Raw genomic sequence first — 18,115 nt, forward strand, 5'->3', positions numbered from 1 at the left:
AGCATTCCGAAAAATGTCAGGTCTGCCACTGCCAGTAACTTGCCCGCGGGTATATTCATTATGAGAAGACTGGAGTGTTGTCTCGTCCACACTTGCGAGGAAGCTTGAAAGCTTGGCGCATGCGGGGAAGTCGTACATCAAAGTTTATGTAGGACATCACAGGAAATCGCCTTCACATTCTGTTTCGCAATGTCGCAATTATTATACCGTGGAAAAGTACATAACAGAGGATCTCCCCTGAAGTACGTTCGCCTTTCAAGCTGCCTTTGATATTGTTGTTGCTATTGTTTAGGACTACACAACCAGTCAGAAACAAACTGAAATATCCACCATCGGAGAGACATTTTGCCTAGCGAAGTTCGTCAAGTGCGGACTTGTGAACCTACAGGTAAGGCGCCTTTTTTCCCCTTTCACTGTATGTATCAAAACAATGCATCATTTCAGAGCGCAAAATTTCTATCATATATATAGTATTTTTTTCTCTTTCTAAAGTTGTCTGCGTATACTATTCTTATCAAGATTAATAAGACCTATTAAATTCCCGAGCTTTCTGTCTTACCACGATGTGTTCTCGACATATAACTCAATCTAACTAACACGGTCTCGTCCTATTTCGTCTCGTGCATGTGTGGTATATCTTGACCGAGATGTTCATTTCCTGATCCTATAGTGTTAATCATTATTCAGACCAAAACCACGATATTAAGGACGTTATATTGGTTTTTGTCACCTCTCCATTTCCTTCCGTTCATTAATTCGTCATTGAATAATGTATTGTGACATCCCAGCTCCTCAAAATAGTTACACAGTGAGGGGACACCAGTGGATAGAAATGACACAGGCCTACTTCACGCTAAGCCACGATTTTCTAATCTAATCCTCAACGACTAAATCCTGTGATAATATTGTCGCGCATGTATAGACTAAAAAGGAAAAACATCAAACTAAAGGTTTATTGATAGTAAACTTCATCGATAGTAAACTCGTCCTCATGATACACGGTTCATATTGAAGCTGTGCTGTATGTCATATTTTATTCAAGGGCTCTTTTTTTATTAGTTTACTATATTTGTCATCATTTGAAACAGTTCATATCTTGAAAGAACATCAAGCTGTTATTTGTAAAGTGACTGCCAAATGTGTTGAATGTTATTCTGAAAGCTGCGTATCGAATGTCAAGACACTATTTGACAAATGATATTTATCACCTTGCCTCTTTAAGTTTTCTCGTATACTTTTGGGGTGTATTGTTCTACAACTTTTATGTTTGTATTTTCGCAACGTCACCTTCTCAATGTCTGTTCGTCAACTCAGTTTTAAAAATTCGACGTCAATTTCACTTACATCGCTCTGGGAATGGGCAGTCACAGTTATGGCCAAAACGCAATGAAAACACCGCCCTGTTACGGTACCTTCACAACGAATTGAACAGGCTAGTACAGTGTCCCTTATAAAGAAAGAAGGGTGTAATTCAAGGCCAAATACACAATCGTGTATAGCGCTGAGAGGTGTGAGAATTTTCCTTTTCATGGATGTATTAGTCAGCCCTGAATATCAGCTGTTATGAATGCAAGAACGGTACTAGAGGAACGATTCAGCTACAACGTCATAAATGCTTAATCTGGTGACTCCTTATATAAAGAAGAATGGGATCCAAGCAAACATGTGGATTAAGGAATACAACAATATTATTAGAACACGTAAATCAGTGAAGTTTGACGAAATTAATTATTAACATCCGTTCGAAAGTTAAGATTTCTACAGTTTCGGTGCCGCCATCGCTTCGTAAGAAGACCACTGAACTATGACGTTATGTGGCAGTAAGTGCAACGTATAAAGAACATGTAAATACAATTAAGCATACTTTCACATTTCTAGAATAATGGAAAGAGCACTTTATTTACCTTTTTCAGAAAGCAGTGGGAATAGTATTACCCTCATATGTTAGTAATATGCCGAGGAAATGTACACTTTTTGTGAAAACATAACAATTTCAAAATTCTCTTCATATTTTTTTTTTGTTTTTTGTATCGTTGTACACACATGACGTAATCAACTGTAGAATACTATAGTCTTCTTATCCAGTGTTGGCTGCACTCATACAGAATCCATATCTTTTGAATGGATTGTCTGATTTTTATTTCAAACTTAAACTGCTGTGTTCTGCTAATAATTGGGTTTCATTTACTTTAGGGAAATGCCTTGGAGGACTGAGATTCGGTGTCGCTAGTCCTAATCTTCAAGTTTATACAAACACCTATACTCTACAGCTCGTTTCTAACTCCTACATTGAATCCTTCTGTGTCACTAAGGATATGATGAAATAAAAAATCCTTTGTAACTTAAAATAATGTAAACACTTAGGTAAGCTAGGTTTACTCATAATCCGAATTTACCAGGATAGCCTATCATGCATGACTCCTCCCCCTTGAATAATGATTCAATGTGTATAATAATATCTTTGCTCACCAAAGAAAGTGGGATATGATTGCTACAAACATTTGCGTTTCATCCAAGTTTCATCCAAAGATATTTACTGCTTCCAAATACAGTCAGGACTGAATACTAGAACTAAGATGAGACATTCAGGTTTTCTTGGCGTTCTTCTCAGCTTTGCTAGCTTGTAACGCCAGACAAATCCGTAAATCCATGGTGTCTTCCACGCCACTCGGTAATACGTAGCCTTGTTAAAAGACTGTAACTCTCTGCCAGGGCCAGTTCGCTCCATAGCTCATGTGCACTCATGTACAAATTACATCTCGTTGATTCTTAACTGACTAGGCACATCAGAGCTGCAGCATAATGCATTTAGTAAGCTTGCCCGACGCCACAATTTATGAAATTCAGCTTCAAACAAAGAATGAACACAGGTGCCACTTTCTTCTTCCTTTTTTTCTTCTCATCCGGAAACTGAACTATACAAACTGGCTTCTATCGCCAATGAAAAGCTGGGTCTTGCTCCATTTTGGTATCTTGGCTTCTCTCTATCTCTTGTGAAAACTCTCTCCTTTCCTCTATTCTAATCACTAAAACGATCACAGGGTCTTGGACAAAGGCTACACATTATCCTGGGCTACAAAAAAAAAAAAAGACAGAAAGAGAGGAAAACAAATACTTTGAGCATGTAGAATGAAGGGATAAGAGCGGCGACGATTTAAACCCACGCTTCAGATATTAGGGTGTACCTTTAACTCCGCAAGGTTATATGTACATTGATTCCAAAGTGTAGGATGGGTACTACATTAATTGCTTAATTCTATATGATCAACTGCAGATTGTAACCTTTACCCATAACATATTATGATAAACAATGTAGCAAAAATATGAGATTATAACATTCATCCTTTATGGTATCTGTATGTTCTGGATATAGGCCTAGACGTCGTCTTTGGAGCAGTCCCAAAGGAGCAATGTCGCTACATCTATTTCATCATACTTTTATTTCATTGTACGCGTATTTCATCATAAAACCGTGTCTCTTGACAAGAAGATAAAGTTCAATTCAATAAGGGCTCTGAAAATGATTATGAAATATTGTTTGTCAATTACGTTTCATAAAAAGATGTACTTTAGGTATCCTGCTGAACGGTGTGGTGCCAGATGTCATGAATGATGATAGAAAACTATCATATTTCAGCACTTCTTATGTCCTCCTCAACTCATTAAGATTGAAAATAACATCTCAGTATTTTGTTTATCTGTAAATCATATCATGCCTTTTTGCTTTATAATGACATGTAACTGAGCTTTATTGCAATTTTATTGCTTAGATTACGACACTTAATAACCCTAAAACCACACATAAACTTGCCAATATGACTTACGAAACTGAAATAAAAAACAAAGAGACAAAAAACAAAGAGTGTACTCAGCAAGCAATTTCGTTACAACGAAATGCTATTCTTATATTACTACGGGAACTCCCCTTTCAACGATTTAGCGAGCAATTTGTGGACTGATCTCAATTTGGAAGAGAAGCAGGGTGAAGGATAATGTGTGAGCCTCGCTGATTTGAGTTTGACAGCCAGTGGTGATCAATTAGCGAATGGTGTTCACATCTACCCGGTGGTGATGTGATTGGTATTACCGGAAATAGGCATCAGTTGGGGAAAATGTCAGACTCGTTTTGTGCGATGATGGTTGCTGAACAATCCATACTCGAAGCAAGAGGGTGAGCAAGTGCGTGAACGTCAGTCTATTTGTGTTTAGCTACAAAAATACATCCAAGTACACATACATTGAGGTCGAAACGATTTTTGTTTCTTTCGTATGAGTCAAGAGAGAACTGTTTTGTATCTCGGAGAGTTGTGGATGATATGACTTGAATTGCCGTGTAAATGTTCATTACCTATATACTAAAGAAGTAAAGATTGTTTTAATATGAAATAAACCATAGCGTGCTGAATCAGGACAGCATCATGTACTAGTAGATCGAAATAATGAACATTCCTAATTCTTGACGACCACTATCATAAAAATCAAACAAAGAAACAAGCAAGCAGTGATGTCTGCATATAAAAAAAAAATACCGATTTTCCTCCCTGCTTTGACTAAATAATATTCTTTCACAAGATAAAAAAAGGTATAGAGTGTATGTACACGTAAAAGAGATTATATTTCATGTGTTCTCCGATGATAAATAATGTGCACGGCGGAAATTTCATCCAGATTAATTCAAATATCATAATTGACCAACTCGGGACAAGCCTTTCCATAATATGATGCCTAAAATTCATCCAACTTCATGAAAGCAATAAAAACAAAAAAGTGCGATCCGTCTACGCTTTCACCACCGAGGGAGAATTAATCATTATAGTGACTATAAAGACGTAAATAAATCTAATTTTCAAAAGTTGACATCTGTCACGTTTTCATTCATTACGTGACTATCCGAACATTATTTGGAATCATCCGATCCATGTCGAATATCATGTTTGCTCTTAAATTAGGACGTGCTTTAGTCCATCCAGATGTGTTTGGCATCGATATGAGTCCCACGAATGTTACCATGCACCAGAAAATCACGTCGCAACCAATTCATGGAAACAGCAAAAAATAGAATTCGGAAAAGGAAACAATTGATCACTGTAACTGAATGTTGTAAGGAACAATTATCCTGCCCAAGTCTTTAGCCGTACTGAGCATTCAAAGGCCACGTGACGGCCTCCCTCAGCTAACATATGGGTGTACTCAGCCGGTCAGTTGCGTAGGTGTTCGTGATTATTACTGTAATTGTTGAGTGTGTCTTTTATTATGTAAGATGTATTTACAATTAATGTTATTCTGTATTGCCCTTTGTCTTTGCCTTGTGTCTCCTGTTTCATCCAGGAGGTAACCTAGGCCTTTCATGTTACATTGTTTATTTATATGGTAAAGAATGTTAAACAGAAAAAACAACAACACACAAACATGAACTTAAACACAATGGACGAATCTTTTTCAAAACGCCATGGTAAAAATAGTTATTGTACTACAGTACCCCCTCTACCCAAAATGAGATTTTAAAAACATTCTTAAACTTTGAAAAGAAAACAGATGGCAATTAAGAAAGAAAAGTCACGATTTCTTGACCAAATCACTCATTGTGCAGCTTTTCCCTTCGGTCTACTTGCAGTCAACTTTGCAAGTTTATCAGGCTATAATTTGGTGAACGGTAATCATACATGCAAAATTGCATGCATAACGTTATATATTATATACAAGCAGGCATCATTATACATAATAGGTATATCTGTTTATTATATAAAACATGTTTGTGTGTATGTGTTTGTATGTGTGTGTTTGTGTCTGAGCTCCTTTTCAAATATTGACGTTATCTTTGTAGACGTGTCAAACGTGCGATTGGAAAACTATTTACTAATTGCACAAACACAACCATTCAGTATCTCATGCTTTAATTTCTTGGGGGAAAATGAATAAAAGTCTCAAACATGGTTGAATATGTGTGATAGTATCATTGGACACCTGCTAATTTCCCAGGGATCAATATTGCACGTATTCCATCAAAAGTTTAATGCTTGATTTCCATCGACTTATCGACGTGGCAGCTGAACTTTATTTCTACCAGACTGTACCATCCTGGACGTGACACTAATAAGGACATTTCACCTTCCTAGCTACGGTATTGGTCTGCCAGTGTTTACAAGTCTTCCGCTTGACTACAGAGAGAAGTAACGACCCGACAAAGGACTACCGGAAATCGTGCGCAACACGCCCGCGACCAACTTCCAGGATGCAAGCGTGTTGAGTATAACTTCAGCGGCCAGAATAATCGTTGGCATTTTGTGAGCTGGCTTTCATTATGTCCCACACTTCTGGCATATAAGGTCGTCATAATTTGCATCACATGCCCTCCGTTTCAAAGGGGTTTTCCCGCGAGAAGACGACACCCTAAGCTTCACAAAATTAACGGTCGTTATTTTGTGTGCTCTTCCACACTACAGGTCACGTGATTACTGGATGGATGGGCACTAGAGCTCCACTCCTTTGGAATTGGAACGAAGGAATATTTTATAGGGCTGAGTTTCTGTGCATGGTGTGAGAAAACTGTTTAGATTGGACCATCACTAATTCATCATGACATGGTAAGAAAATATTTCTCTTTATCTTAAACCGGTATAATATGCTTTAGAGAGGTTTTCTTCTCATTTTTTGCGAATATATGAAAATGAAGGCGTTCGATATGATTAATGGCAAGAACATACAGCTCTAATGCTATGCAAGGCTATGGCCTATGGTCTTTACTACTAAATAACTAAGTATCTTAGAAAAACTGTTGTAGACAAAAAAAAAAGCATAGTGCTGAGTAGGGAAGCTCCGATAAAAAGGTGAAGGTTTACCTTTTCTAATCTCTTTGTATCCTACTAAAATATTCCTTACTGTCATTCTAGGGATCGGCAAGCAGTCCGCATACACTGTATCCCCCGACCGCCATGAATTCAAGCTTATGGCTATACGATGGTGGATTAGGGAATTTTATTCAGCCTAACATATGATTTCACATGAATGATACACCAATCATTCTGAAGTTATGAAAGAATATAACACATACACTTGTATCAACAAAGCCTCTAAGATGTCGGCAGTCACTTTTATGAACACCATTCAATGGCATCTTGTTATTTTGTCTCTTTTTTAGAATAAGATTCTATGAATGTATGATTCAAAGTAATTGATTTCTTGCGTTAGGTGCCATTTTGTTGAAATACATATAATTTCATCAAATTAGAAATAAATTCTTGATTAAATTTCCTATAAAACTGCAAGCTTTTCCCCAGTAATGACAGACCACAGTAAATGCATAGTGATTACATAACTTTCATACCACCTTACAAGGGGTACTCTTTTATTGCTCTACAGTCTACAGTCAAACTCATACCACTTGAGTATTAGAGCGTTCGGAATGTAGCTTTGTTTAGATTCATACTCCGCATGAAACGTATGGTATATCAGGTATACATATAAGTGATATATTATACAGTATGTCCCCCCCCCCCCCCCCCCCCCCCACACCGAAAAAAAAATACAATCAGATTTTTGCGTTGATAACTTCCGATATGATGAAACTGTCTAAATGCTACTTCAGGCTCTTCAGATATAACATCTTAGCTATATTTTGCAGAAACCCCACTCAATTTGGTTAAGTGGTCACAGAGAAACGCAGATCGTTGTAAAGCATGTCATGAGTCTAATTTTTCCAAGTTTAGCACTTGGATGATCCTGGAACTGCATATTCATGTTTGAACACAATGGACAGAACTTGAAGGGAAGGGATTCCTGACATGCTCTACAAAACTCCTCATTTCTCTTCGACCATTGAAGCAAATTAAATGGGGTTTTCTGTAAGATGTGGGTATCAAGTTACAGTTTTATACCGTGAAATTGCATTTGGATTGATTCACTATTTTCAAAGTTATCATTGTGGAGGGTCCCGTTGTAATCTTTTTGGGACATACGGTATTGTGGACATGTTGTCAGTAATTACAACGTCTATTAAAATTCTGCGTATGAAGTTGTCTCAAGCTTCCAAGGTTTGCAGCCATTTAAGATTCATTCTTTTTATACTTCTTGCATTTAGAATACATTCCGTTTGATATCCTCGTTCAATAGAAATTTAGATTGATGAATCATACATTGAAGCAATAAAGTAGCACTTGTGTGTTATCTCTGCAGCGATATTTAATATCGATATATTTCAGTGATGATCTTTAGAACACATTTGAAGTTTTGAACAAATTTGAATTTGAAATTGAGACTATTTTATTTCTTTCGTCAGAGCATGGATAATGTAGCATGTAACAGCATTAATTTGTGACTATGTATATATGCTTTTATTTCTTAATTACAAAGTGTCACTAGTTTTGATAACGTCAACTCGTTTGTACTCAAAATTATTCATGATTTATGTTCTATGGAAGAAGAAAATGAAATAAATTGAAATAAAAACTGAAATTGAAGTAAAATCTTGCCACATAACATTCATCCGTAATCATAGTTGACATTCGGCTTTCCATTCATATTTTCTGTCGAATTCTAGAACAACAATGAAATAAATTATGAAGGCTGGTGGTTTATCAATTCATTAAATTTTTCTGCAAAGAAAAAGCAAAAAAAAAAGGAAGAAATTTGAAGTAGGCCTAAGTATCTGTATAACAAGAGAATTCAAATTACTCTTTATTGCTGAAAATATCTGCTTATAACGCCTACACACTCATACACATTTACATACAAAATGACTCATTGTCACGTTGTGCAGTGTAATAGTTTTTCGCGCTAGTCCCTCGATATTTCGCGATAATATCGTTGCTTCTGTACTAAAAATAATAAGGCAGGGCTAACAACCTTGTTGTAAAGTTTCCTGTTGTGTCTGCAAACACTGCTGGGAAACGAATCAAGAGGATAACAGATTTTTTGGAAACTCACTTCCGCCACATAGGAGGGCAGGAGGGACGATTATGTCATGGAAAATTTCCACTGAACAAAACTGAGAGCCAAATTTTTGACACCTTTATATTACAAAGCCCATTCTTATGTGACTCGTAACTCACGATATTCAATGTTCCCACTCCTATGTTTTCAGTGCGGGCAATATTTATCTGGTACCTCCCGAAAGAAAGGCCAGTCAATATCATAATTATTACCTATCCCTTAGGTAAATTAAGAAAATATGTGAATACGGCTATACACTGATTCAGATGAAGCCACATTTGACTACCTGTAGACCATCAACATGTTGAATAATTACAAAATTGTTCATCAATGTATATCACTCAACTCCAACTTCAAAGATACATATGAAGTTGTAACAGGCAAACTTCAAAGTTCTGAACGCTCTTACACTTTATTTTTACTGTAAAACTGATGGTCACTGTGCAATTACTGAGCACAAATGGACTAGTCATTGCCTAGTGCTGCTGTAAGTGGTCGACCTTGTATGAGCTGATTTATCAGCGTTCTTCTGCGGTGCGTGTAACTGACACCCTGGACGTCGTGGAAAGTTTTCTTTTCGTGGTCGATCGGAATGTTTACGTTTAAAAGCCCCCTCACACCTGAGCGAATGTAGGGGGACGAAGGGGGACGAATGGGAAAAACGCACGAAATGCGCGCGAATTCAACGATTTCAAATAAAATTGCCTTCAAATCATCCGATTATAAACTAAAGTCAAATATGATTAACGAACGGTCAGCGAAGGATAACGATTTTTTGGTTCACTTTTTTGAGTAAATTGCGGCCGAAGGCGAGCGAAGGGTGGATATGACCCGATAAGACGAACGAACAATGACCAATGGTTTGATATGGCGTGCGATTGGAAACGAAGACGAAAGAATAGATCAGGCGTTCTCGTACGTGTGTGTGCGCTCCTCGAGGAGTATAAAAGCGACCAGGGCCCCATTTCATAAAAGATGTTAGGATGACAACTCTTGCTGGAATGACAACTTCCCACAGCAAACAGCCAATCAGGAAGCTGTATTCTTGTCGTTACCATGACAATTGTCATTCCAGCAAAGAGTTGTCATCAAATCAACTCTTTATGAAATGGGGCCCTGTGTCCGTCCATCCAGATTTCAGTGCAGCCAGAGAAAGGTGATTACCTTTTAAAGGAAACTGAAGAATTTTCTGTCATATCCAAATTGGAATGAAATGAGAGGAGAAGCAATATAAATAAAAATTTCTCAAATTAGGAAAATCATAAATCATATGTTTTTGTTGAATTTGTCTCATGGATTCTTAAATTACGACATTAAAAGAAATAAATGAAGATATTCTGTTCATTTAATCATCATTGTGCCCTTACTTCCTATGTCATTTGAAGTTTGAATTGACAGAAAAGTCTTATTTCCCACTTTAGTTTTTTAACTTTGATTTTGTTTGAGGTTATAGTATAGAGACATAAAGAGAACCAAAACTTATTTTTCTTATTTCATTTATGTCTCCCACTCTGTTAAACTGGTCTTTTGTTATCATTGTTATCTTGAAGGGCATTTCCAAATGAAAGACAACATGTCAATTTTTGCAATTTTTGCTTTCGTACCTTGGAGGACAAAAACAAATGCGTTTCCTCATGCATAACGTTTCCCTTTATATTGACCTACTAGTTTGATAGCCAATTGAATTACCCCAATTTGGTATTATGTAATATACATTGATTTTCATCAAAATCTTCTATGAAAAGTATGAACTCGAATAAGTGTTTCCTTTCTTTTTTGGGGGGCTGAGTGTATATATACACTCAGCAAAAAAAGAAGGTAAACACTTGTTCAAGCTCATATTTCTCATGGATTATTTGGCTAATACAGTACTGGTGTTTTAGATACCATATTCAAGGTTATTTGATTGGTGGATTAATACAAAGGGAAATTGTACGCATGAGTGAACACTTTTTTTCTCTCTTCCAAAGCACAAAAGTAAAACTTGCAAAAATAAACAAGTTTCATTTATATTGATTTGATTTGATTTGATTTGATTCAATTTGATTTGATTCAATTTGATTTATTTCCGCATTCAATCTAATACAAATTGAATACAAATTTTAAAAGTACAAAGACAAAGAATAACAAGTGCACTGAAATAAAACTATATTAGAACACACATAGATACACATGAGTAATTGCATTGAGCAGTATACATTCACAGAAACATAAAATGAGGCGGGCTGCATCTTCCATTTTTCTGAAGAAACTTTGAAACTTTCGGGTGGAATGTTTATATATGAGTAGCGTGGTGAGTGGCTGGTTACAGAGAGCAGCTCAGCATTCGCCAATTTTTTCGTCAGGTCATTCGCTCGTATTCGTATCACATCGTAATCCATAGTTTGTCGTAGTATCTCTTAGACTTGCCTTCGTGTATGCATCGCTATTCAAATTTAGTAAAAGTCAATCTTGGTTTCCCTTCGCATAGAAGATGGCAAGCGAAAATACGTTTGTCATAGTATCTTCGTTTCTATGCGCAAGTCATTTAGTCATCGTGTTGCTTCGTTTAGGGTCCTTTCGAGATCGGTCCACCTTGGCAAAAGCGCGATGAGGGACTATGCGTGACAATAGCACACGAACGATAAACGAACGATTACTGCAGACTAAATAAGAGATGCAAATGACAGACGATTTTTCAATTCGTCGGGAAATTTTAAACATGTTCAAAAATCCCGTGCGAATTTGAATAATCGCAACTGTTAGTTCAGAAGGTGTACGAACCCAAACACGAAGGGTAAATATGATGTACTATCAATTACCATTGAAAACGATTTTTCCAAAAATGCCTTTCGCCAGTCATCGCAAGTCATATTTCAGGCAATTCGCTCAGGTGTGAGGGGGCCTTAAAGTATTGAGATGGGGAGAGAGATTCCACTCTCTCTCTCTTCCAACCTCCCTAAACCGGAAGACTGCACTGTTTGCACACATTGTTTTGTGTACGGTGCGGTGTGTGTAACCGACACGCAGCGACGTGGCGAAAAGCATATTGACTGCTGACCTCTAACCCTGCAAAATAACAACTCCTGACCTTTAACCCTGCAAAATAACAACTGGAATTGCCTCGCAAAACTCCCTCGTATAGGTAATAATGTTTTATATTTATTGAATAGTAGCCACATCATGGACTGTGTGAATAGCGCAGAAGTTGTCTCAGTAATGCATCTAGGGTAATTATGTTGCCACACGTCAATCAAGGTAAGGCTTACACTGAGGGGTAGGGGGTAGGATTGCTGCTGACACCTTCAGATTAGTAAAAGCAAAGTCACATTATGACTTTTCTCGAATGAAGATGATTACATTTCTACCCAAGTGACATCCACTTCAACAAGATTACTATTGTGAGATACATGTCTGAATGCTTGCTCAGTTATAGCGTGCAATTTCCATTTTTCGGGGGGGGGGGGGGGGGAGGGGTGGGGCTCTTGTTCTATCATTCCCACGCAATTCATTGAAATCTTAGTCAGAAGAATTCTGCGTGATCACGGTGATAGGGCCTTTCATTAGTCCTTTTATTTATTCATTTTGATTTTCAATGAATGATGTATGCAAGAATCGAACTGAAAGCGTGTCATTTTTTATTGTCCAGAATGATCAATACTGCTGAATGTTTCTAGTTTGTTGCATTACAAGGTTTGGCATTGATACCTATTTTGTCTTTGTGTTGACAGGCTGCTTTTAATGAACTGATCATCGCTTGACGTTTGACTAACAGTGCTAGAACGGTTTGCCGCACGGACACACCGTGCATAACAGTTAACCACTTTGTGAAGGCTACAGTATCATCGCCGTTACTGCGTTCTGCACACCAATCCTGAAATATTGGCAACCTAAGAAGTGCATGCATATCAACGGCATACGGCGGCAGCGTTAATTTTAGAGAGTTTTGCCGTGGTACTACCGTCTGCCTGGCCTGTTGCTGAGTGAGCAATATACGATAAATGAGCATGTGACCTTTTTCTTGTCGATCAATAAACCTATCATATCTATCGTATAGCATGCCCTGATTATAGCTGACTCAAATTTGTGATGCATAGCAGTGCTTTAGTACTGTAGACAGCAGCTAGTGGCAATATAGAAATGATAAAATAGTAGAGTGTTCATATTACATGACGCTGCTGTTTTTAGTATATTTGTGCATGGAGCATTTTGTTTATCTTTAATGCATTGTACTGCTTGTATTTTATGGACGTTCAATATGCGAACATACGAAGTATTACCGTAGATTCAGAGGATTAGTAATCTGCTTTAAGCTATTAAACAGTCTACCAGTATTTTGTTGACAATGTATACACCAATTCACAACCCTTGCCACTACTTGTATAATGCCTGTAAACATGTGACCCAGGGATGCGTATAATATGACTGTGTGTGCATGGATTTGATCACCATTCAATGTTTAGGAGGCATGGGACAAGTTGTACATCTGTGTTACCAATATAGCATTCCACAGCAGGTGTCAGTGTGATAAAAATGGTAAAGAATTGAATGACGCTCAGCTTTCATTGATCTATCTATTGTGCAGGGGAAAGACGAAACCTGGCCACAGCTGTGCAGGGCGCAAAGCTCACCAGGCCACCATGTTGCAACCACATCCAGAAATGTCCGACATGGGGAACGGAAGTCGGCGAGGGATCAGCATACGACGCCGCGACGATTCCGTCTCCGATGAGAAGGAGGACCTCCATCGAGGTCCCGTCTGGAGATTCTTCCGCCATGTCTTGCCGGCCGTCATTCTACTCATAGTCTTTTTCGTTTACCTCATGATTGGGGCCGCTGTCTTCAGATACTTGGAGAACACGAACAACGAAGCCACGCGGTTTCAAAATGATGTTGTTCAAATCAAAACAGAACTTTACGATATGATGACCAACAGCTCGGCTATTGATCCTACCGCAATGACCACTGGTGTATCACCGAGCAATACTACATCAAGTGAAATCATTCGTAAGTCTGATGAAGAGCCCACAGAGAGAGGACAAAATGAACCCATGACTTCTACATATCGGGACGATCATCACTATATCAGAAAAGGGGAGGTGGATCGCAAAATTGATGAAATGATCGAGAAGATGAATGGTCGAGATTGGAAAGCTGGTCGAATGGAGGCCGTACAGGCGGGTCGAGCCTGGTCCTTTCCCAGCGCCATGCTATTCTGCATGACAACCATTACCACAATAGGTGAGTTCAGTCCTTCTTCCGCTTAGACTTTAGACTTCCTTGTTCGTAGCAGCCCACGCTCACTTAGGCACATTTTGTTACATATGACTTGTTTACAAAATTATAAACAATCGAGAAATCCCGCAGGAGGACGTTCATTCACGTTTGACAAGTGGGAGAATATATTGCTCAGAATGATTGGATATTGAAACAAACGTTTTTAATGTTTATCTTTAATTATCCAAGAGATAGAAGTGAAACGTTTTTTTGTTTTTTGGTTTTTTTTTTTTTTTGGGGGGGGGGGGACAAAATGCAAAGATGAACACAAAGAAATGTGTAGTGCATGATTATATCATTTGAGAAGAGGTACTCAATGAATGTTAATATCTTCAAGTTTTGTTTTATTGCTTTTTTAATCATGGTTCTAACCTACAAGGTTATTCTTATTAGTCATTGTTAACTTATTGTAGCTGAGAATGCAACATGTAGACCTGAAATAACGGAAACAAAAGAGAAAGAGAGGGAGAGAGAGAAAGAGAGGGAGAGAGAGAAAGAGAGAAGAACTAAGTGACAATCATACTCTTTCTTCCTTCCTTGAATGGTAATACAGCATGTGAATATGGTGTGTTTACGTGTGCGTGTCTATACGCTCACATGAACATTGTCACTAATTGTGCGTGTATAATCTATTTTAAACAGCTTCTAATTGCTGGTATCGCTTGAGAAACATAAGAATATCTTATATCCATAGGTACCTTTTCTTGCTCGATGTGAAATCAATCACAATGATTGAAAATTTATATGAAGCGACTTTTAATTACGCCATATCATGATCCGGAGCAGTATGAACAGTTTGATACCAAAATGGGCTAAGCGCTATTTTTAAACATTTTAAAGTAAGCACATATACCCATCATTAGATGATTCCTTTTCAGCAATACCTCGTTTGCTACACACCAAGGCATGCCAAGTGATATTCTTGAATTTATAATTAAAGATATTCCACATTTTCTTGTTGTTGTTGTTGTTGTCTTGGCAGCTGTATACGCAAATATCTCAAATTAACAAAAATGGAGTGAAGTTGTCCTGCGATCAAACTCTTAATTATACAAGTACCAAACCTAATTGGTCAGTAAGCTGTTTGCTTGGATCACCATAGCCATGATATTCACCGACTCTAGTTTATTGTTTGATTCTTTGTTAACTGTTTGTGTTTATTACTTTATTGGAATGCGACTGTTAGAGATAACAAACACTGGCTTTTTTCCTGGAATCACATTCATTATATTCGTTTTGATAACTCCCAAACAGACTGACTGCAAGTGATAAAAAAGTAAAAGAATACTAAAACTTTTTTACTTTCTCCATTTGAGCTGTATGATCATTATCATTAAACTACAACTGGGAACATGTCTTTGCAGTCAATTCTCATGTGGCTATACCACCTTATGGTTTAAGAAACACAATATTCATATCATGTTAACATGCATACCTACCAAGCGCACAAATTACACTGAATTACGGAAGATATCACAAACAGGAAAAGATAGCGAAATGTGCAGAACAGTATAGCAAAATAATCCCCCAATCAAAGAATTTCGTTGCTTATTTAGGTTAAAGTTGAATAAAAACACAAAGCAGGTTTTGGTTATGGTTAACGTGTCTAATATCTTAATCTTGCAGTGATGTGTTATCGTATGATTTATGTGCGTCTACGTGCCAATTCGAAATACTTCTTTCATATTACTGCAATCATGTTCTATTACAGTTGTTGTCTTTTTTATTTGAGGACTCGCTTGGTGAAAAGTCCTTGCATAAAACGCGGGACTAGGATGCAGGAGAAAGAACAACTATAAAAATTAAATCAGCAAGCAGTAGATGATCAGATTGACTAAATGAATGATATGGTGCGTTTTGGGCCACAGCAGGCTTTTTTTATACCCTGTGAGACACTTTCAAGGACAGCGTCTTTTATAGTACACAATACAAACATTATTCAATTCACCCCCACACGCTAGTAAAATGAGAAAGCGTTTGTAGAAGGATATAGCTGTCCTTCAATAACAAACACTTCTCTTCATCAATAGCAAACTTCCTCTAAACGCAGCAACATAGATATCTGGCTGACCTCTCGAGTTAAGATTCCTTTCTAACCCCCCCCCCCCCCCAAAAAAAAAAAGAGAAGAAAGTGAGGAAGAACAAAGACCACAAAAAAAAAAAATGGAAAGACGGAAAAAAATCAAACACAAACTTGAACTCCAGGTCCTAAAAAAAAAAACTGAACTTAAACTATCGAGATATCCGTTGAATATACTGTGGTAGAATGATAAAACTAACACGTCGCCCAAAGCTGTTTTTATTATACACAAGCATGCTGTTATAAGTTCATAGAATGATGATGTAATCTTGGATGAATCGCTGGTCTTACAATCAAGTATCATTCCAATGTAGCAAAAACACTCATTAACACAAACCCTAGCATTTTGTAATCAGGTAAGTTACAAAGAAATGAAACGGTTGTATCACAATGGTTGCGAAACACATTGACGTTTGCTACTGTACAGAAACCTTAACTCAAGTTATTGTAGCCAGAAATACTAATCCCCCCCCCCGTCTCTCACATACACACTAACACACTTTGAAACAGATCATTAGAAAGAATGCTTATGCGAAGTGAGGACAGAGAAAGCATACAATTAAATGCAAAAAGGAAATAGGGGATACTGTTTCTTTACAACAGACCTTTCGAGTAAAACTCTTCTTTTTTCATTGGTAATGTTTTTGTAACATATCCACACTATCTTTTTACCACTACGTATATGTTGGACTGACTTCTGATTTTTTTTTTTCCGTTGGAAGTTTCTTCACCCCCATTTTATGGGAAATTTATGCGAAATGGCCCACATTAATGAACAGTAAACACTTCGTGGCGCTCATACTGTGCAGCAATCCGTTTTGTCTGTCACGTCTTTCATACCCACTCGGCATTAATTTCCATATAAATATGCCATCCTACGTTTATAGAATAATGGGGAAAATATTGATATTGCATCAAACCAAATCGTCAGTGAATGTGTTCAGGGACAGGCCTGGATGATTATCTGTTAAATGACCCGATTCACTCTCACATAATCGGGCTTCGCATGATCGGTCACGTATGACTCAATTTATTTCATTTTTTTGATATACATCTTCATCATGGGATGAAACAACCTATTTTCTGGGTCCACATAAATAAATGACAGTGAGAAAGAGGGAATGTATAAAGCTAATATACAAACAAAATCTATGTCATATTCAACAATAGATACGACGATACATAGAAAATAGACGTATAGGCTCAAAGTTCGAAAATTTACAAATCATTATATAACACGAACACAAATATGGAATGGAATGAATTATATCTTGCGGTAAATTTGATTTCGTCATACAGTAATATAAGTCTTTCAAATAAACCTAAATAGAGTAAAATTAAAAACACAACGAACTGCTTTAATCAAACCCTATAAAATCTACAGTAAACCTCCTACTCTGAGTGGAAATAACATTAAAAATACATTAAGATCATGTATGCATTCATAATAAATGTACAGAAATGAAATTACGTATCTATTTAGGACAAGTTATCAATTAAGACAATGTAATCAAAAGAATAATTCAGCTGAGCAACAGAGCTATCGTAAAATACAGACTTATCATCAGCTAAATACAAAATGAGTCCTGTGAAGTTTTGTGAAAAAAAAAGAATTTGGAGAGAGAAATATACATGTACGTACAATATTCATTCCTTGAGAGCTTATGAGAACGTATTTTAACCAATGTATGACTTAAAGTTAGTCTGTACATATAAGAATTTGTTATATCAGTATCAACTTTACTTCACTCTAACATTCTGGCGAATGGAAGGAGACATACACACACAAAAAAAAATCAAGTCCAATGTGCGATGCGGATTCGTTACTCAGAAAAAGAAATGAAAATGTTA

The 18,115-nt window shown here is 37.2% G+C and overlaps 1 protein-coding gene across 4 annotated transcripts in view; it reads left to right on the plus strand.

The window, feature by feature from the left end:
• The first annotated feature begins 215 nt into the window (after window positions 1-215).
• Window positions 216-18,115, plus strand: part of LOC139715739 (potassium channel subfamily K member 18-like) — a 51,917-nt gene continuing 34,017 nt past the window's right edge. Inside the window, exons 1-4 of one of the 4 annotated variants that reach the window (XM_071627290.1) lie at window positions 216-388; window positions 6,444-6,584; window positions 12,639-12,890; window positions 13,493-14,148. In XM_071627290.1, coding sequence (XP_071483391.1) covers window positions 13,548-14,148 — 601 coding nt within the window. In that variant the 5' untranslated portion in view covers window positions 216-388; window positions 6,444-6,584; window positions 12,639-12,890; window positions 13,493-13,547. Of the gene's footprint in view, window positions 389-4,102; window positions 4,172-6,443; window positions 6,585-12,638; window positions 12,947-13,492; window positions 14,149-18,115 lie in introns of those variants that run through there. The other 3 variants (XR_011709857.1, XM_071627288.1, XM_071627289.1) reach the window with 3 other exon arrangements.

This window comes from Diadema antillarum, unplaced genomic scaffold (genome assembly GCF_040938485.1).
Source record: "Diadema antillarum isolate AM-2024a unplaced genomic scaffold, OU_Dant_1.0 scf00000054, whole genome shotgun sequence".
Lineage (NCBI taxonomy): Eukaryota > Metazoa > Echinodermata > Echinoidea > Diadematoida > Diadematidae > Diadema > Diadema antillarum.